The sequence below is a fragment of the Dama dama genome, chromosome 9, assembly GCF_033118175.1.
Source record: "Dama dama isolate Ldn47 chromosome 9, ASM3311817v1, whole genome shotgun sequence".
Classification (NCBI taxonomy): domain Eukaryota; kingdom Metazoa; phylum Chordata; class Mammalia; order Artiodactyla; family Cervidae; genus Dama; species Dama dama.
In genome coordinates, this window is record NC_083689.1 from 56,389,993 (window position 1) to 56,412,286 (window position 22,294).

The 22,294-nt window shown below is 39.8% G+C and overlaps 1 protein-coding gene across 13 annotated transcripts in view; it reads left to right on the top strand.

Moving 5' to 3' along the window:
• ARHGAP26 (Rho GTPase activating protein 26) overlaps nucleotides 1-22,294 on the top strand; it is a 465,415-nt gene that overhangs the window by 281,728 nt on the left and 161,393 nt on the right. For all 13 annotated transcript variants that reach the window (XR_009694187.1, XR_009694186.1, XR_009694188.1 and 10 more), the window contains 3 exons: nucleotides 9,664-9,751; nucleotides 11,431-11,489; nucleotides 13,275-13,380. Coding sequence is in view for 10 of the 13 variants with exons in the window: in XM_061151615.1 (XP_061007598.1) it covers nucleotides 9,664-9,751; nucleotides 11,431-11,489; nucleotides 13,275-13,380 (253 nt within the window). In the remaining 3 variants the exon portion in view is untranslated. The remainder of the gene's footprint in view (nucleotides 1-9,663; nucleotides 9,752-11,430; nucleotides 11,490-13,274; nucleotides 13,381-22,294) is intronic.

Genomic DNA, 22,294 nt, shown 5'->3' on the forward strand with positions numbered 1-22,294 from the left:
GGATTCTCACCGTCAGTTAAGTTGAACTGTTTGGGTCTTGGAACTGAGGGATCACCCATTAGGCCAGAGAAATTCCAGACCTGAAGGCAGAGTCATGTCTCCCTTCATCTTCATCAGTTCTTTATACTCGTACCAGACTGGGTTAGCCAAGAGTGTAAAAAAAATATGACGCATACTCCAAAACCTCTCCCTGACATGGCTGGGCTGAGTATGAACCATCAGTCACTATTCCTTCATTCTGTATTCACTGGATGCTGTATTATGTACCAGGTACTAAGATTTGGATTATTGGTCAGAGTCTCTCAAAGTGGAAGAGTGCATTTTTATTATTGAAAATGAGAGTTAGAACTAAGCAAAACCATAAGCTTCCTTTGATTGCTTCAAGTTGGGGGGCGTTAGGTGGGAGGAGGAATAGAAGAGCCAGACTTCGAAAACATTGTATTTTGCAGAATCGAATTTCTTAAGAATGCTTGCCAGAATTTCTCATAGCATATGCTATGTGGCCTTCTGCTAGTGTCATCCCAAGAGCTGCCCTTGATCCATGTCTTTGAAGAGTGTGAAGAGGAAGAAGATTTACAACTTCCTAGAAATAGAGTGGCTTCCATGTGTGTACTGTTTGGTTTTTTCTCCCCATGAATGTTAAGTGATGGTAAATCTTTCTAAAGTTAGATTCAACATTTAAAAAATATAGGTAGCTCTGTCTGTGCATGTTCAGTATATGTCTGTCTCTTCATGTACAGATTTTAAATACCTTTTTTCTGATTAAAAGTTATAGTAGCAAAGAAGAAAATAAAAGTCTTTCAGACTATAGATAATCTTTATTGACTATTTTATCATATTACTGTCACCTTTTAAATGTAGTATTCCATCATATAACAAAAAATGCTTAGAAATGACATGGTGCATATATGCTGCTTTTTAGCAATCTTCTTTCACATAATAGTATAGTGTCTATTTTCTGTTACGTTCTTCTAAAGTGTCGTGGTTTTTTTTTTTTGATCATATATTGTATAGATGTACTATAACATTTTAATTAGCCTCCTCTTCACAGATCTGTAGATTACTTTCAGTTCTTCATGATTCTAGAAAGTGCTCAGGTGAACATCCCGACAGAAGCAGGATAGCATAGGTTATGAGCATGCCTTTTGGAGTTGAGCAAGTTATAATTAAATTGCTTGTCCATTTGACTTTACACAAATTATTTAAGCCCATCTAGTCTTCTGTCTCATTATCTGTAATAATAGCCTCTGCCTCTGTAATAAAGAGAGGATTAAAGAAAAGATGCATGTGGGTTGCTGAGCCCAAACCCTCTACATGTTAGTCAATAAATGTTCAGTTCAGTTCAGTTCAGTCACTCAGTTGTGTCTGACTGTTTGCGACCCCATGAATCGCTGCATGCCAGGCCTCCCTGTCAATCAACAACTCCCGGAGTTTACTCAAACTCACGTCCATCAAGTCGGTGATGCCATCCAGCCATCTCATCCTCTATCGTCCCCTTCTCCTCCTGCCCCCAATAAATGTTAGCTGTTGTTATTTTAAATTTTATATGCATATTTAATTATTTCCTTAGAGTTTATTTTAAGACGTTGAATTTCTGGGTCAAGGTATGTACATGTTTTTAAGGCCTTTAATTGATATTCCCAAACTTGCTCTCATAGTATCTTTTCACCATTCTCTGTTACTTTTTTGCATATAAATTATAAGTATTTTAAAAAATATTCTGGGTGAGATTGGCCATTTTTTTCTGGTTTTTTGCTGATATTTATTTTTTTGTGAACTGCCTATTTGTGTTGTCAGCCAGTTTTCTATTGATGTATTCATCTTTTGATTTTAAGACATTCTTATATATGGAAGCTATGTTACCAATATTTTCTTTCAGATTATAATTTATTTTGAACTTTATATGGGTACTTTTGTTTTTGTTTTGTCTTATGAATATTTATAATATTTTTATGAAGCCCTAGTCTTTTTCATAGATGGATCATGCCTAAAAGACCTTCCCCATTCTAGGACTGCAAAAACTTTGTTTTCCTTAAAATCCATCTGGAATATATCCATGAAAAATGAAAACTAACCCTCCTTTTCCTCAGATACTTACCCAGTTGACAAATAACCATATGAGGAGGAAATTTTTCTCTTTCCGTTATTTTATTTTATTTTTTAAAGATGCTTTTTTTGATGTGAACCTTGTTTGATGTCTTTATTACATTTGTTATAATATTGCTTCTGTTTGACATGTGTTTTGGTTTTTTAGGCTTAGAGGCATGTGGGATCTTAGGTCCCTGACCAGGGATCAGATCCACACACCCTTAATCACTTACGTCTTAACCACTGGACCGCCAAGGAAGTCCCTCCATTGCTTTATCACCATTTAGTCATTTTCTTATACATACTGGGGTCCAGTGAAGGAGTTTTCACATCTGGTTTTCTAAAGAAAAGCAAAGTCTCTTTCTGTTTGTTATTCTTCAATTCTTAATATTTTAAAAACATAAATTATCTTCATTTTTCGTCTTTCTAATGTTGCTTTCTCTCTTGATTCTTTGCATCATAAGCAAACATTCTAAAATTTGCATCCCATATCCATGCCATTTGTTTTAATTTCTTTGGGGCTAATTTTTTTTTTTTTTTTTGCTATTTATAATGCACATTTTAATTTGGTTATTGATTTATCAGTGTTTTTACTGACTTTAGCTCTTTTCATTTCTACCTTTCTGCCTTCTACATTTCACCTTTATTATTTCAGTGTTTCTTTTTTTTTTGCTTTGATGTCTTATTTCACAGCATCTGTGTTTTTCTGAATTTTATTTATCATACAGAACAGATGCTTTCTGAAATGTTTTTGAGTGCTTTGGTTTCTGTGTTTTATGTGAACAAGTATTTTATCAGCTTTTTAATCTTCTTTTTAAATCCACCTGAACACAGAGTGGTTTATAAACCTTTGCAGTTGAATTCATTGTGAGTAGACTCTCCTTATTCTGCTGCTGTTTTCATGATTCCTATTAGAATCATCCTGTCACATGAAATTAGAGCACTATTATACATGATTCCATCCAAGTTTCTGGTACTCTGAAGTTTTTTTATTTAGTGTGGACCTACCTGTACTCATGAAAAGACTTCTCCTGGTTCTGCTATTTGGTCATGGTTGTGGGTGAAGTGGAGTTACTTCCTGGTTAATCTGAAGTATGCTGTGGTTATTCATTTGTCATTCTCATATTTGTTCTAGAACTTTCCTCTCCTGAATTCACCTCCCTTTGTATAAGCAGACACACCTCCACTTCTGTCACCGTCTCTTCTCACTGTCTGGATTGCAGTCTCAAGACCCTGAGCTGTGCTGTGGTGGGATGGGCGCAGTGCAGCGTGGCCCCCTCCCTGGGGTAGCATGGACTATACCTCAGAGTGGGCGGAAAGCAGTCACCTATCACATAGTTCCCCTACGTGGGTCTTCCTCTGGGCTTCTCCTGAGCTCTGCCTGGTGGATGATCCTGTAGGGACAAGTAAAATGTTGACTGTGAGCCTTATTTTCTGTGCTAGTGAAACTTTCTGTCCCTTTGTGTATGTGTGTCTTTATAGTTTCTCACAGTGGTGTTGAAGGAATGCAAGTTTAGTGTTGTTCTTTTTTTTCTTCTTATCCTGTAACTTTATCCTGTTTTGTCTTTGGGTTTTTTTTAAACTAATATTTAATGTTAGTGCTACAGAGAACACATGGAAGGTTTAAATTGCTGTGCTTTAAAGCACCAGGTTACAGTAGCATGCCTCACTCACTGATCTCTGATCCAACCATAAGCCAGCCTTCTGACTCCTCTGGGACCTTTTTTCTGTGCCTTTCATTTCTCACACCCTTTACACAATAACATAAATAAAAGCAAGCAAAAGCTTCTTTCTCAAGAAACACTAAAATGACAGATATTCTTACTGACAACTTCTAAGACCTAAAGATTTGCAGAAATGGCCCCAAATCTTTGAAGACAAGCAGAGAAGCCCTGTACATTGTGCACTTCCAGTTTTACTTAACAGTAAAGGAGAGCAGACAAATGTTTGGATGGAGGATTGACCCATCTGAGAGCTAGTAAGGGCACTATTCACCACAGTCCCAAGTTCCTAGAGAATGGAGACCACAGATGGACACTCCGCTTCTTCTTTGCTCCTCCCACCGTCACCTTTGCTTACAGGGATGCTTCAGGCAGGTTCTCCTGAGACAGAGACATGAGATAGCAATAGCATTTGGGTCTTAGAAGTGGCTATAGATACTCTGGATTCTTAAGCACTAGATATAGAGAACGATTAAAGTTTTTAAGAGGTACAACTTTTATAATCAGAAAATAATTTGATAAACAGATTTGCTTATCAAGTTGCTGAGTATCAAATCTAGGCTTGAAAGAACTGCCTATAGGATAAACAGAAAAAAGTCTTAATTCTTTAGACTTAAAGGATAGTATTCTTAGAGAAGATAGTTTATTTATATAAATGTCTTTCTCGAAGATGTAATGGAGAATGAATATTGTGAAAGACTCAAGATTTTAGAAAAAGACAAAAAACAAAATACAACTAATGTTTGTATGCAGGAAATTCAGATTGTATGGTAAGGAATGACATGTAGATCAGTGAAATAGGCAAGAGAATCCAGAAATAGGGTCAATTAATTTGGATAAAGGTGTCAAAGTAGTTTAGTGGGGGAAACAACAGTCCTTTCAACAAATCGTACTAGTGTAATTGGACATCTATATGAAGAAAAATAAATTCAACCCTTATCTTAAACTCTGTACAGAAATTGACTCAAAATAGACTAGTAGTCCTAAACCTAAGAGATAAAACTGTTAAACTTCAAGATGAAAACACAAGAATCTATCTTTGCTATCTTGTTTTAGAAAAGATTTCTTGGCTAGAACACAAAAGCAGGAACCATGAAAGAAAAATCTGATTAACTGAACCTTATCCAATTTTTTTTTTAATCTGCTCTTTAAAATATATTAGGAAAAAGAAAAGATGAGCTACAGATCAGGGAAAATATTTGTAAAATATATATCTGAATAATGACTTATAACCTGAATGTATTAAAAATAACTTGCAATTCACTTTTTAAAATGGACATAAGATTTGAACAAATAGTTCACCAGAGAAAATATATAGATGACCAAAAAAGCACATGAAAAGATGACCAACATCATTAGTCATTAAGGAAAATCAACTTTTAAAAATCAGTTATTTCTACATACCTAATAGAGCTAAAATTTCAAAATTAAACACATGGTTGTATCATGCTTTGACAAGTATATGAAGCAACTAGAGTTCTCCTGTTGGCTACTGCGAATGCAACATAGCCCAACTGCTTTGGAAACCATTTGATAGGTTTGATAAAGTTGAACATATTTACCATATGACCTACTCCTACATATTTTTACCCAGTTCTACCCCTGAGTATCTACTCAGGAGTCAAAAAAGTAGTTCATAAGACCCATTGCAAGTATTTGTAGCAGCTTTATTCATAACAGTCAAAAATCAAACAGCCCAAATTCCCTCAACTAGTCAGTAGATATGCCCATAAAATTGAATACTACTCAGTAATAAAAGGATTGAACTACTTGTATATGCAGCAGCATGGTGAATTTCACAAGTATTATTCCATGGAAAAGGGTTGCCAGAGCTGGAGATGGAGGGAGGGGAGTGACTGTGGAGAAAGAGGCACAAGACAGTTTGGAGAAGGTGTGAGGAAAATGACTTTTATCTTGATTGTGGCAGTGGTTACATGACTATATATATATTTGTCAAAAATCATGGAACTGTATACTTTAAAAAGGTGAGTTATACTTCAGTAAATTTGACTTTAAAACACACGTGCAGGAGAGGATTCTCAATTTTCCTCCTCAGACAAAAATGCAAATTAAAGTAGATGACCTGTTTTTCTTTAACCTATCAGAGTGACTAAGATCAAATTGTTTGATTCTTCATTGTTGTCAAGGATTTGAGGAGGGAGTCACACTCATTCTTAAATGTAATGGTAAAACCTCTGAGAGGTCGTTGAACAGTATCTTTCAAAATTAAAAATGCACTTTCTTTTTGACTCAGAAATTCCACTTAGAGGAATTTTTTCTGTAGGTAAGATAATCTACAAAGGAACAATGGTTTATATCATTGTTTACCATAGCAAAAACTAGGGAACAACCTGAATCTCTTTGAATGGGGGCGTTAAGCATGGTACAGTGAAGTACTGTGAGTTAGATACATTTGTCTACTAATAGGAAACTATTTCTTAAGATATTATGAAATGAAAATAGCAGTGCACAGAATGGCATCTAGAGTGTGCTTCCATTTGTGGTTTTAGAAAGCTGTAGAAAGCCACTTAACTGCTTGTTCGTGTACACACTGTTAGAGGTCGCATACACATGCACAAAACTGGTATCGTGTTTTTAATTAATTAATTTTAATTGGAAGATAATTTCTTTATAATATTGTGCTTTTTTTTTTTGCCATACATCGACATGAATCACCCATGGGTGCACATGTATCCCCCCAACCTGAACCCCCCTCCCATCTGCCTCCCCATCCCATCCCTCTTGGTTGTCCCAGAGCACCAACTTTGGACTTTGAGTGCCCTGCTTCATGCATTGAACTTTCACTGGTCATCTGTTTTGCATATGGTAATATACATGTTTCAGTGTTATTCTCTCAAATCATCCCACCTTCGCCTTCTCTCACAGAGTCCAAAAGTCTGTTCTTTACATCTGTGTCTCTTTTGCTGTCTTGCATGTAGGATTGTCATTACCCTATCTAAATTCCATATATGTGTGTTAATATACTGTATTGGTGACAAAACTGGTATTGAGTCACCTCTAGCAAGGAAAGTTTTACTTTTGATGTATACGTATTTGTTTTGTGTGATTTTTTTTTTTTTTACCCCATGCATGTACTTCCTTCACAGTTAAAGAGAAAATATTTTAATATGCATACATTATAATGTAGCATTAGGAGATTAGGGGTGTATTGGTGACTTTCTAATCCCTTCACCCAGAAGATCCCTAGTGACTTTGTCAACAGCACAACAGTAGATCACTGGATCTTCTGTGATCCAGTGTGACATTTCTAAGACCATTTCCCCCTTGTAACCATCACTTCCAGCCCATATCTCCTGTTTTTCTGAATTCATGCAGGGAGTAGGTTGAGGAGGAAATGCACTCGCTTCACTCTACCTAGATGCCTTTCTGTACATTGGATTGCTCCTCTAGCTTAGGTCAGTGTTACTAAGGCCACAATCGTCAAGTGACCTGGTGGGAGGAATTGTACTGAGTTATGAAGGAAATTGTCAATTATGTCTCTGTATCATATGCAGGTGCTGCCAGAAAGCTTCTGTAAGTGAGGGGAATTTTGGTAGGGAGGGGTGTCAGTTGGCAGTACTTTCTGAAAATAGGGTCATTTGGGAGGCTGTATTCAATTTAGTTTGGAGATTAAATAAATTAAAATGAACATACTCAAGTTATGAACTTTGCCTCATCAGTGCTATAAAAAGCCCTTTAGCCTGGCTGTAATTTGACTCTCCTCTCTGTAATGTTACACAATATTCCTATGGTTACAGAGGCCGAGTAAGTGGAAGCTAATCATTAGTTTGCTAAATGTGGTTCATGGAACAGTTCACAACTCCCAGACCTGCCAACTGCTGCTTATTTAGTGTCATGTTCACTCTTCTTGGGTAGAAGTCGGTTTGTTCCTCAGAAAAATGTACAGTAACATTTGTCTTGCATCCAAGAGCCATGCACTGTGGCAACTTTCCATGTGTCTTGGGGATGGGGAGGGAGGAAGGTCATGGTAAGTGAAGTTGTTTGGTACCTACACTTGCACAGGAAGAAACAAACCATTAAGGGAGTGTGAGATGGCAAAGCCAGAAAAGAATTAATGTTACGCCATTCGGAGCCAAACACTTACTGAACCAGGGCCCTGTCAGGAGAGCACACTGAGAGCAGTAGACACCAGCTGGCTTTGTGCCCTTACTTGGGGATTAGGGCCTAAATCCTTAAGCCACTCAGGGTTTCTGACCTCTTCTTACTAGGATGAAAGTAGATGGAAAACGTGTCATGCCCACCTGTGGACTCATTTCCAGCTGCAAGGCTGTGGGCCCTGCAGGAGGCTCCTCTTCTTAGACTGTCCAGAAAGAGAGTCTGGTTGCTGTCTCCATTTACCTGCTACAACATTTAGACCTCTTTGGATTATAAAGAACAGAGAACCTGACCTTAACTGGCTTAAACAAAAAGGGACTTTTTTGACTTACTTGATTAAAAAGGCACGGTGATCTACAGGGCCTCAAACCATGTCATCCGGACTCTCAACCTCTCCCTGTGGCTTTGTCTGTCAGACTGTACTCTCAGGCTCCACGTGGTGGCATCCAGAGTGGCAGTATCGCCCCCCAGGTGCTCAGCAAGTGCCTTCTTTCCTAGAGAAGTCCTGGACTTCATGCTGACTGGCTTGGCTTAGGTCTTGGGCTGAACCAGTCCCGGGGTTCAGAGACATCTCATCCTCCCCACCCCAACCTGGAAGACTGGGGCCTCACCTGAGCTTGGGGAGTAGGTGTGAGAAAAGGGTAGCAGCCCAGCTGAAAATGAACTGAACCTCTGTGCAGAAAGAAATGGGAATGGGAGCTGAGAGGCAAACTGCTAGAAGTTGGATTGTCCATTCAATGCACTGAGAGACTCTGCTTCTGACTTCTTGCCAGCGAGAATCCAGTTTTCTGCTGGTTTATGAAACAGTTCATGTTTCCCAACCTCTGCCTCTCCTCTTGGCCTGCCTGTGTGCTGCTCAGAAAGACTACAAGAATTATCTCTTCTTTTACAGTATACATTTATCTGAAATACACATATTTGTTTGGAAGTATACACAGAGGAAACGAAGAAAATGATCAGGAGTTGATATAATTATGGTGGTTTTTTTTTTTTTTTTTTTTTTTTGCACATCTTGGTTTAGGGCAATTTAAAATATATAAGTAATGGAATCTAAATCATAGTTTAAAAAAATTAAAAAACACAATTCTGCTACTCTCCAACCAACCACTCTTTTCTTTTTAAAATATTTCCTTTCAGCTTTCATTCAAGTTTCTCACAAAACCTTAAATCTTTTTTTTTTGCTTGACACTACATGGTAATTCAGGCATTTTCCATTTTGCTATGTAGTTATCATTTTCATGTAAATGCAGCATGCTATTCCATCAAGAATATACCACGATTAATTTAATCATTCTATAATTGGTTTTTTAGGTTCTTTTAAAATGTATTCTGGTATTATCAAGAGTAGTGTAGGTTGGACATTTCAAGTGTATGTAACTTTCTCATGCCTTATCTTATTTCCTGAGGATGGGTTGTGAGAAGTGGGATTACTGTTTCAAAGTGTATAAACATTTTTAGGACTTGATATATATTGCCAAATTTCTTCTCACATCTCTTGCATTAATTCTTCTGCATCCAACAGTTTCTGAGAGGGTCAGTTTCACTGCATTTTTGCCAGCAGTAGGTATTTGGATTTTTAAACATTTTTCTAATTCAATCAGGAAAAACTAGCTGTCTTTTTTTTTTTTTTTAACTCTGGATTTCTTTGTTTAGTAGGGAGGTTGAATGCTTTTATGTATGGTTGTTTTTTAGCTATATTTTCTCCTCTGTTTTACCCATTGTCTTTTCTTCTCTTTAGACCCCAAAACAGCTTCTGAAACAGAAATGGATATCTGCGCTGAGTGGGAGATAAAGACCATCACTAGTGCTTTGAAGACCTACCTAAGGTAGGGACTTTCCATTTGCAGGGCATGGTGCCAGCTTGTTATCATGCAATCAAGAAGAAAGCAGTTTTATTTTCAGCTTCCAGAGGACTGTTGGGTGGGAGTTTGAGATGTGGAAACAGCTTATGTGTGGGTGCAATTAGCTCAGCTGGTCAAACCAATTATAAATCATACAGAGTTGATAGATTGCCATTGTGTAATGATGCCATGAGTGATTTAGGAAGCTTTGCTCTTTTCGAGAAGCTACTCTGATGATCAGCCTTTAACAGAACCTCAAATATGGTATTTCCTGTAATGCTTGGGTAATCAGCTAAGAAAACAAGGAATCATGTACCCCGTTGTGTTGAGAATGCGTGATTACATACCCTATGTATTCTGAGAGTTTTGCACCTTGCACAGATAGAGTGTGTTGCTAATGTTGCTCCTTAAAAATGAGAAGTTTAATGGCACTCCTTTTTAACTCCTTCTGCTTAGATTGTAAAATATGACTTCATTGGAGAGAAGACTGCTTTTCTTGTAATAGTACATGTGTTACTCCTGCTGCCTCCTACCCTTCCCTTGGTTATTAAGGGAGTGGGTGATTGATTAGCTGCTCACATCCCAGTTTCCAAGTGGACTGAAAGGCATGCTAGATGTGAAGCATAGGGATGCTATAGTTCTCCACTGTGGTCCCTCTTGAAGAGGAAAGTGGGGGTCTAGTCAAAAACAAAGAGGAGAACTATAATCGTGAATTACATAAGCATTTGTACGAGTTTGTTAAGATTTACTTGGCTCGAAAGCCACAGAAAAGGAATTGGTGGTGCCGGTTTTATTGGCTGTTGGGGAATTGCTGGAAGGCTCTTGGTATCAAGAGTAAGATGTCATGTAAGTGATGACTAAGAGTTGAATCAGGGGATCCAATGAGAATAAAATGAAATCTGAACCAAGGACCATAGATAATCTGTTGAGAAGCTTATTATTTGGACTGTCAGTAAAAATACTCAAGTTTATAGTTAAACATATTCATACAACAAATAATTAGCATAATAGATTACATAAAGCCTAGATGCTAGAGGTTTGTATTTAGTACTTATCTGTGCAGCTTGATATTGATTAGCTAATAGACAGTATGTATAAAATATATAATTTTTTATGATAGCAGGTAAAATTTGATTGTGTCATGCCTAATATTAAGGTTCTAACCCTTTGGCTTACTGGAACAATACTTCATAGTGAATTTGCTATAAAAGCACCTACAAAAGTCTCTCATAGTGTTTCCAGATGAAGTGATTAATAACAAGCTGCCAGGAAGACAAGAGTTTTAAGAGCTGATGATTGCAAATGCTGGGTTAGTTGCCTGTTTTTCAGGCACATCTTAAAATGCTCTTGTTGTGGGTGAGTCACTGGCTGAAAAGGAAATCTCTGAGTTTGTGCTAGACTTCTATATTAGCACTTTTCTGGTTTGTGGCTATGAAATGTAAGTTTTGTCTATTCCCTTAAAAAAGGAGAAAGAATGAACATTTCAGGTGAAATCTCAGGACCCTTTCAAAGGGGAAACTAAGTTGGACTAAACCGAGTTGCTCTTGTTTACCCATATTCTTTGTCTTTGAGAAATGTAACACAGTCCACCATCTGGATCCTGCTGGGTAGTAAGAATATGATTGCTTTTGTTAAACTGACTAGTGTATATCCTTTTATTCCAGAATGCTTCCAGGACCACTCATGATGTACCAGTTTCAAAGAAGTTTCATTAAAGCAGCAAGTAAGTTTTCTATTTGCTACAGTTTTAAGGGAAAGGGAATAGATTTCTCTATTTCAAAGAAAAGTGAAAAGTGAAAGTGAAATCACTCAGTCGTGTCCGACTCTTGGTGACCCCATGGACTGCAGTACGCCAGGCTCCTTTGTCCGTCCATGGGATTTTCCAGGCAAGAGTACTGGAGTGGGTTGCATTTCCTTCTCCAGGGGATCTTCCCAACCTAGGGATCGAACCCGGGTCTCCTGCATTGCAGGCAGACGCTTTTACCGTCTGAGCCATGAAAAGTGTCCCCAGATAAGTATTAGCTAACCCCTTGTACTCTGTGTATAAACTACCCACTTTCACACTCACAAGACTGTCACAGAATGAGAGCAAAACCAAGTCGGGTTCTGCTAAGGACCCTGTTAGCATACTGAATTTACAGTAGAGGGGAGAAGCTTCAGAAGTGAGTTGGGGGGTAATGGTACAGGGAAGGGGAGAGATGAAAAAAGCAAATTTGACTTTCTAGTTTTGATTATTGGAGTTCTAACTCCTTGGGCCTTTGCCGGCCCTGGAGGTAACATTTTTCGGAATGACTCAGACTTTGCCCATTACCTAAATTGAGCACGGGATGTTTCCCTGAATCTGACACCATTTATATAACTTCTCAGTCCTCTTTTCCATCGTAGTTTATATAACTTCTCAGTCCTCTTTTCCATCATGGCTAGCATTTATATCTTCTGGTCAGTCTTCAGCTATATCATGCAAGCCTGGGCGTCATATTACTGGTATTAAAATACATAGGGATTAGGTGCAAGCTACCCTAAGCATACTGGAATCTTTCTACGTGGGGCAGGCCTCTTGTAAGGGGAAGTAAGATTCTCTATCAAATTTAAATCTGGCACAAATCCCCACCGTGCTGTTATGTCCATAGTATGTGCTTTTTCCCGCTTCCTTTAAACCATCTGAGTTAGTTTACCATGGTAGCTGCTACTGGCCTCATTAAGGAATACCTCATGTTCTGGTGGCCTTATCCATGCAGAGTGGTCCCCATAAAACAGGAGAAAGACCTGGGAGAAAGCTGAAAGTAAAGATGGTGTTTATGTGATTTCTTTCTCAGAGAAATTCCAAACCCATAGCAACCATTCTTTAATTAAAACTCACCTCAGAACTATAAATAGGTATGGTGAGTGCCATCAATCTGTTTCCCAGAGACATGAAGCCATGTACCCAAGTGCAACCATTAGAATGTGACAGATCATGATTTAGGTTACAGGTTGGCAGAAACATTTCCTTATTTTATTTGCCATTCCTTTCTTCTCCCTGGCTGGTTGTTTCATGTGACTTGGAAATAACTGGACATTTCCTTTGATGTCTTTGATGCAGTCTTGAGATGTTATTTTGATATTTGAGACACTTGCAGTGTTGTTCACATATAATTTGTTCATCACTTAATGAGTGCATAAAGTTCCTTCCTTCCTTCCTTGAAACAAAGCTGCCACTCTAAGGAGCCAACCACTCTCAAATTTATTCCCACTCCTGAGTGAGGAGGTGACTGTTTCCATTTCCTTACGTTATCATTTTGGCTTGATTTTTTGGACAGTCTTATTTTTTCATGAACTTTGTCATGGAGAGCATTATTAAAAGCACTTCTAGATCCAGTCAGTCTAGTCATGAGTACACAGGACAGGGTCTTATCTGTGAGAAATCTTCTCTGTGTTGTGCCTCACCTTAATTTTCCTCTGATTTTTGTCTTGCAAACTAATTTAGCTGTAACTCTGATCCAGTGTTACCTCCCGCCTTCCTTTGCAGAGCTGGAGAACCAGGAGTCTCGGGTCTCTGAAATCCACAGCCTTGTTCATCGGCTCCCAGAGAAAAATAGGCAGATGTTACAGCTGCTCATGAACCACTTGGCAAAGTAGGTTTAAAACTGATTGCTGGCCTTTCTTCAGCCCTGGAAAGTTTTTATCTTAGCACAAAAACTGATTTTGGTTCTGCTTATGTTTCCCTTTCTTCAGGTATGCTGAAGACATAGGAAAGAAATGTGTGAAATGTTAACTCCAGTGGGTAACAGCAGCACACACTGGGTGGGCTTTGCAGGGTAGGCTGAGGAGGCGCCCATATGGCCAGGCCACTGGGTAGAGTTTGCAGGATACTTTGTGCTCTTGTGATGATCAAAGTCAAGAAGTGTGTTCTCCGTGTTACCAGATCACAAAGCAGATTTTTTAGGAGTTACATGTTCTTGTGATGATTGAGGGCAAATAGGAGTGATGATTGAGGGCAAACAGGAATATGTTACAAGTTTAGAGACCTTGGATTTGGAATAAAGAGGCCTGAATTCTAAAGCTGATTCTGTTCTTAACTAGCCCTGGACAAGCCACTGACCTCTCAATTCCTTAGTTTCTTCATCTGTCAAATATGGGTGGTAGTCTCCCCCTTCTCTTTAATGTCATTGAATTTAAAAGTTACGTGTATTAAAACCCTTGAAGTAGTATAAAAAATAGAGGAATTGGCAAATGCCCATTTGCCTTCTGAGGAAATCAGTGGGGACTTGATTTTCCTGCTAGGAATACTTACAGTCTTGGAACCTTTTGAAATCCTTGTGTGTTTACTGTTGCTTGACCTGTTTTGGATTGGCCTTGCTGATACCCCTTATTGTATCAGCTACTGCATATGTGTATGTTCCAACCTTCTCTTAACTTTGATGGACGTTCTTGATTGGAGACTACAGTCTAAGAAAAGACAGACTATAACAGTTAACCTGAATTGATAAATCTACATTCTGTGGAACTGATACATTGTAAATCCAGCCCTTATGCATGCATTGTTCTGCCATTAAGCCATGTCTTTTGGGTAAATACTTTGCTGAGGGAGATTATGATGGCTTGTTTTGATATTTCTACTAGTGAAAATTGAAACTGAAAATCACCCAGTCGTGTCCGACTCTTTGCAACCCCATGGACTGTATAGTCCATGGAATTCTCCAGGCCAGATACTGGAGTGGGTAGCCTATCCCTTCTCCAGCAGATCTTCCTGACCCAGGAATCGAACTGGGGTCTCCTGCATTGCAGGCGGATTATTTACCAGCTGAGCTACCAGGAAGCCCTATATTTCTACTGAGCACTTGATATTTTGGAGAGAGTATAGATGTTACCATGAAATTTATTCATATGTTAATGATAAATAAACAAGAGTGGTTTGCATGCTGCTGAGATGCAATCAGGCAGAGTCAAGGGTTGCTGTATTCTATTTTGAGTCACATTTTTTTTCTTGCCCTACCACATCAAACTTGTGTGTTCAAAAACATTTAAGCATAACTGAGAACAGGGGAATGCCCCCCCCCGCCCCCACCCCCGGCTCCCATGTCAAAGAATCTTGATGAAATGTGTTGAAAATAATGAGAACTGGGCTTTAAAAAGTAGTCCCAGATTCTCTGAGATGATGGTATGGTGCCTGTTCCACATAACCTAGTCAGGCATTTGCAAAATGGAAAAGCTAGTTTAGATGTTAGTTATACACTTGAATGGCCTGCACCAGAACAGAGAAAGTTCTAGGTACACCCTCTGGCCAAATATGTGTGGTGATGCTCATTTGTGACTGCTTTATGGCCCCTGGGTGTTAGAAGGCCTCCATACTTGCTGGGAGCAGCTGGAGAAACGATAGGAAGCAGCTGAAAGAAGTTAGGCATTTCAAGCTGTGTAGTTGTGATGAGAGTTTAATTGGACTGAGAGAGACCAAAAGTCAGTGGTGATTCAGTGGAGCCAGAACTGAATCTTCCCATTTTTAAAATGCCCTGAGGATTGTTAGAGATCCTCAAAGAGAAATAAATAGAAATTTAAAAAATCTAAAACCCTCAAGATGGGTATTGAATCAGTGAGGTTATTCATCTCTGGTGGATGCTTCACTTTGTCCCTCTGGTTCCACCCTCTTCTCTTCCCACCCCACGAAGTTTGGTCTTTATCCCTAAACCAAGGAGAAGTACAGCTGGAATATGTATGTTAAAGCTGTGACCTTGACTTTCTGCCTTCTAACAAATTTAAACCAGTTTTGTTGCTGGAGTTATTTATTTTGTGGCATTTCTGGAGCATTGTGTATTATCTTTGATACTTAATGATTTTTTCTGGTCCTGTGAGGTTCTGTGACAGTTCTTTGCTCATATAATCATTAAGAAATCTACATATAGACCTGCCCTCATGGTTGTAAGTGGGAGTTGGTTAGAGCTGGTGGTAGGACACACAGACTCCTGTTCTCAGTGTGCTGTGTTCTTGGTCTCTGGTGGCTCTAGATTTAAAATCTCTTGTGGAAATGAGTAGATGGTGCTAGTGGTAAAGAACCCGCCTGCCAATGTAGGAGACATAAGAGGCGTGGGTTTGATCTCTGGGCTGGGAAGATACCCTGGAGAAGGGCATGGCAGCCCACTCCAGTGTTCTTACCTGGAGATTCCCATGGACCGAGGAGCGTAGTGGGCTATAGTCCATAGGTCGCAAAATGTTGGATACAACTGAAGCGACTTAGCTTGTATGCATGCTGAATCCAGTAAGGAGTATTCATTTAGGTTTGAAAAAATCTTTTGGCACCCAGAGGAGGTCTAAGATTCCACATAAACTCTCTATTCTCATTTACGATGCTGTCCTATCTTAAAATCTAACAAGGGAAAGTTAACTTGGAACAAGAGGTTTGTCTGTTTCATTCCTGTTTTCTCAGGTTCAAACTTATCTGAGGATATGCCTGAGCTATTGTTCCTCTGGTCCACTTACTTAACAGTCAGCTTCCTTTCTAAGTTTTAGTTTCGGGGTTGGTTCTGCTGGAAAACCTGGTGTTTACTTCTCTTGTTACCTACTCTGTTTGCCCTGTGTGTCCCAGGCGTCTGGTTCAAAGGGAGGATATTTTGTGTACTTCTTAAAGCACTCTTGAAACACTTTTTAAAATTGATTTCCTTTAGCTGTGGAGGAAGAGTTAAGACATTTTATATTTAATCCCAACTAGAAATGCATTCGGGGGGGAAAAAAAGTCTTGAAAGGAAAAGAAGAAACTCCAAACCTCCACGCAAATGATTACCAGGGTTCATCCAAATCACAGACCTCTTGGGTCAGTTTCAGACCTCAGAGGGAACCTAAAAATTATAGGCAGCTCTGTACATATTTTTGTTGTTCCAGCTTAAATCTACTGTAAAAATTAGATGTTTTCTATTTGGAACCTGGAATAAAGCTTCAAGCACATTTACACTCACCTGGGGAGCTTGTTTACATGGACAGTGCTGGGCCCCACCCTTAGTCTTTTAAATTGGACTCTGCCTGGGAATCTGCATTTATGATTTACTTCCTGGGTAAACCAGATGCAATCTTTTGAGAATCATTGGGCTCAAGAATGGCCATATGAAGGGGTTTTCTAGGAGGGATAAATGATTTTGGGAGGAATGGATTGGAATTTAGGAGGATATTAGAAATAAGGAAGAAGAAACTCAAAGCAACAAGTTCAAAAAGTAGATTTTACTTGCATAATGTAATTACTAAAAAAAAAATTCAGTTTTGATTTCCTGTGTCTCTACAATTCTCCTTTCACTAAATTGAGTGTTCAGCAAATAATTTTGTTCTAAAATTGCACACAAAGAATTTTTAATAATAAAGAAAATTGCCCCCGACTGGCTTTGGGACCTTGTGGAAATCTTTTAACCTCAAAGCCTGGTTTCCTGACTTCCCCTTCCAATCATGTGAGTCTCTGTTTTCATCAGGTAGAAAGGGGGCAAAAAAAAGAAAAAAAAAAAAAAAAAAAAAAAAATCCCCAGTCTTATAAATGTAGAAGGAAATAAGAGTAGATGAGTAATAAAGACTAATTTCATGGTCATTCCCTGATGTTTACATATTATTATGACGCCAAGTATATTGTATATCCCCACACATACCATTCACAGTGGCTCACTGGAACTTTATTACAGTGTTTATGCTGCATGGGAGGATTCCAAAGTGCTCTCCTTACATCCGGAGTGGCTATTAACAATACCTTTTCACAGCTGGTTTTCCCAAAACATTTATTGAGAGATAAATCTTAGTCTCTTTTCTTTTTTGAAGCAACTATTCCTTCATTCCTAGGGTGTTGTCAGGGAGCCCTTTTCTTGCTTCTCCAAAGAAGTACTATATCATTTGAGATGCTTTGGGCTGCGAGAAACAGAAAATCCAGTTTACAGTGGTTTATACATCACAAGGGAATCTATTGTCTCATTACACAAAATAAGTCCAGAGGGTTGGTTAATTTCTTGGCTCATGAAGTGCTTGCGTTATTTCCATGGCCCTGCTCACAGCCAACTTCATTGTGTTGGCTAGCCCCTCTCAAGATCATAAGATGTTACATTGCTTTTCTGCATATGAGTATGAGTGGTTGTCCAGAGGCAGAAAGGCATTACAGTTGACCCCTGAACAACATGGGTTTGAACTGTGTGGGTTCATTTATATATGGATTTTTTCCATTAAATATGCACTGTTTATACACATAATGCAATATGGTTGAATCCATGCAATATTGTGGGGCGGATGCTTGGCATACAAGTGAGACTTCGTCAAAATATGTAGATTCCATTGCCACAAGTTATCAAGGGTTGACCATCTAGTGTGATTACCTCCAGGCATCCCTGCAAGTTATAAAGGATTTATTTACATTTCCTTAATCTACATGTAGAGTGAGTTGGGTTCCTGTAAAGATGCCTGTGGTTATAAAGAAAATCATTGCTAGGCCTTAGCACCAAGGAGGTTGGACCCTGGTGAGTGAAATGAAGTCGCTCAGTTGTGTCCGACTCTTTGTGACCCCATGGACTGTAGCCTACTAGGTTCCTCCATCCATGGGATTTTCCAGGCAAGAATACTGGAGTGGGTTGCCATTTCCTTTTCTAGGAGATCTTCCCGACCTGGGGATTAAACCCAGGTCTCCCACATTGTAGGCAGATGCTTTACCGTTTGAGCCCGACCCTGGTAGTTAATTAGAATTTCTGAAGTCTCAAGGTTAAAATGTAAAGAAGTGGATACTTGACATTAGCATATATCTTACAGATATTAATCTGCTATTCCTTCTTCTTTCACCCCAAAGCTAGAAGATTTAGCTTCTTGAAGAGCTGTTGAACACATGAGTAGTACTTTCCATTTCCTTGCCATCAAAGTTAGTCCAAACAAAATAGGCATGGAATTTTATAAAGCACATTTAAAAGAAAACAGTACTTTTGAGATGATGGCTTTCTAAGATGGAAATCTCCTGTGAGCTTCTCTGGCAGCCTTTCCTCGGCCATACACCCTGGCTTCAGAACCTTCTTCTCTCTAGTAACCGCTAGACACCCACTGCTGCCGGCACAGAATTGCTTGGCTGCTGGGCCACGGGTGGTGTGGCCTGAGAACTCCACAGAGCCACGTTGGCCACACTCTCCAGGCCTATTTGGCTTCTGCCTCACTGACTCCTATCCTGAGCAAATCGTTCTGGTGATTTTAACCCCTCACTATCTTGTGAATTCATCCAGTTTCCTCCATTACTGCCAGCCTAGGTCAAGCGGTCATCATCTCTTCCATAGACTGCTTCCCAGCTTGCTCTGGCTGGTAGAGCTCTGGCGCCCTGCCAGACCACAGAATGCATGCTCTGTGGCTGGGGAAACTTGGAACACTGCAGATCCCAACATGTGATTCCTCTGCTTAAAAAAGACTTCAAAGGCAGCTTCCCCCCTGCTTTTAAGACAGAACTCTGGTTATGGCTTCCCAAGGCCTTGTCTGGACTGGAACCTTTCAGACTTCACACCCTCATCTTCATTGCTTGTGATCACATTGCATCTCTACTGCCTGGTGCACAGCGAACATGCATGAGTGTTTGTTGGGTAGAAGCATGAAGCACCTTTTACCCATCTCAACCTTCCCCTTCTCTGCCCTGTGTTAGGAAAGGACCCTCCCCAGCTTCTGCCAGCCAGAGTCTCCCTTTTTCTTTAGCCTCATCTCCCATGCTGCTGCCTGTAAGAATCGTTTCTGCTTCAAGTGCCCTCTTGCTGTCCTGAACTCCCATAGCCTCTGCTTATTCCTCTTTTAATATGTATCACATTCACCCTGGGGGTTGGTTTACAGGGTGTGCAGCTTCTCACTCCTACTGGGTCATAAGCTGTCGGGACAGGAAGTCTGTCTTCCTTTATCTTTGTGTCTTGCCTAGAAGTTGCAAACAAGGGCCTCCAGCCAGAGCAGCCCACACATGTGCTCTATTTGGTATTGTTGTCCCACACATTGCTGTTTTTAAAATTTGAACAGGTTTCCAGCGTTTTTAATGGGTCATTTTACTAGGAAAACTTCAGATCTTCTTGAGAGCAATTTGCTGGAACTGAGTGAGAGCTACACCCTATCCCCCTGGGCATGCCTTCTTCAGTTTGCCTAGTTCAAAGATTGAAGGCAAAAGGAGAAGCTGGTGGCAGAGAATGAGATGGTTAAATAGCATCCCCGACCCAATGGACATGAATTTGAATAAACTCTGTGAGATAGTGGAGGACAGAGGAGCCTGGCGTGCTACAGTTCCAGCTATGTCCAACTCTTTGATGGCAAAGAGTTGCAACTTTGCCATCAAAGAGTTGGACAGAACTTAGCAACCAAACAACAACAACTATAGTCCGTATTGTGCCTGGCCTATTTCTTTCCTGCCCCCTACCTGCCTGAACCTGGGTAGACATTTGGATGTTCAGCCCTTGGTCTGACTGTCTGCTTATCCCAAAAGAGGGCCTTGATATTTGGTAATCCCATAATGAACAAGCAGAAATGGGCTGGGAAAATTATTTCCCTGACCAGCTCTGTTTTTATCCTGAAAGATTTATTGTTTTTGATAGATTGGAGATTCCTGGAAGAAATAAGAGATACTGCTTCCAGGCCTGTTTATGTGTATGGGGCAGGGAAGAGAATGCATTTTTTTAAGACTAAGAATGGAATTCTCAAAGGACCTTCTCTAGCTATTTTTGGTGGAGCCAAAGAAAAATCTATTTAAAGGGCCACTACAAAGAGGACAAGCACATATTTTGAAGCAAACAGGCATTAGCACTTTAGCACTTTAAATTAATGGAAATGCAGGTGACATGAGAACTCAAGTCTTACTCAGCCTACTTGCCAGACCTTCACTTACTTTCAACCCAGGAATTTCTCTTTTGTGACCTTCCAGCCTTCAGGGTTAGAGAAGGAAAGACACAAGTTCAAGTTTTTTGCTTTAAAAAAAAAAAATCAACAAAATTTCTGAATTCAAGGAACTGAATCTTTCACATTGTAAGAAATACCATTCTGAAAGGGGAAATGCTTGGCTTCAAGCTGTTAATGCTCAGTAGTCTTAGAGCTTCTTTGATTTAGGTCTCTTGTTTGTTTTGATTTGTTCCACTTCTGTTTGGGTTAATTTTTTCAGAGACTTTCCTGGTTTTTGATACATCTCTGATGCTTCCTCTTCTGAACCCCTGGAGTCACCTATGGAGTTGCCTTTCAAATTCGGGGAGGAGCAAAGGAAAGGATGCTGCCTTCCTCCTGGTGGCTGCCCCTGTTATTTCAGGATCTTAGAGAAGTGAGAGTATCATCAAGCGTGAACACAATTTTGTTTCTTTTTTGTCAGCCCTTACCAGAGCCAGATTTCTTCCCATCCTTTCTTCTTCTTCCTTTCTCCCTTCCTTTCTTTTCAAATTTCGAGTCCTCTCTCTCTTTCTCTTGATGAGTCTAGCTAAAGGTTTGTCTTTTCTATTTACCTTTTTAAAAGCCAGCTCTTGGTTTCATCCATCTTTTTTCTTTGTCGTTTTAGTCTCTCTTTCATTTATCTCCACTCTTATGAGCCAGATTTCTTATGTGTTGGCCCCGGGGCGGTTTCATTAAAGGTCTCTCTTTGGCTCAGCATCAGTGGCTGATTCACTGGCACTGTTTCGTGTACTGAAGCCCTCTCTCACCGCATCCTCTTTGCCTTACACAGTGAACATTATCTGTGACACTTATTTTCTTACACTGACTGGGTTTTCAACAAACTCATGACTGTTGTGGCTCAAACAGGGCAGCTGCAGTGAGGCAACCGGCAGACTTTGGGGCAATTGTAGTTCGTCTATAGGTTCTTGAGCACAGTGGTAAAGAGAGAACATTCTGGAGCCAGACTACCTAGTTTTACCCATCTCTTCTGAAACCTTGTGTGAATTACTTCACTGATTTATGCCCACGTTTTCTCATCTGAATAAGGATACATAATAATTGTATCAGAAACATTTATATCAGCATATCTGATTCTTCTGCCTTCTCCTGTGCATATTTCAGCCAGCACTGTGGGGACTGGTTGTATAGCCTCCAGCTCATTTCATGCAGGTGCAGCTTGATAGCTTATAGCCTCATGCCCATACTGTGTGCCCCTGCCTCTTACCTGCCAGCCCAGGAAGACATGACACAAGCTGCCATCCACACGCATATGGCCTGGAAGCAAAGGGGTATTAAAAAAAAAAAAAAATACAACCTCCAAGGGGAAGCCTTTGACCAATAGAATGTTAGAGCTGGGTGTCCTGAATTGCAGTCATTAGGTAGCTTCTTGGGGGATGATCCCAAGAGATGAGCAGCTATTGGTGCTTGAACCAAGAAGGGGTTAACTTCTCTGCCTTGTTCCTCCTGAGAAGCCCCCTAGTAGCATAGAATCATCTATGCCTTCACCTCAGTGTCTTTTTTCTGGGAAAACTAAAGACAATAATAGCATGTACGCTCTTAGAGTCTTTCTGAGAATTTAGTTAACTCGTCCAAAGAGCATCTGGCAAGTAGTATATCCACAGACTGTAAAAGTCTACGTGAGAAATCAGGGGATGGAGGAAGAAGGGTCATGGAGCTGTACCT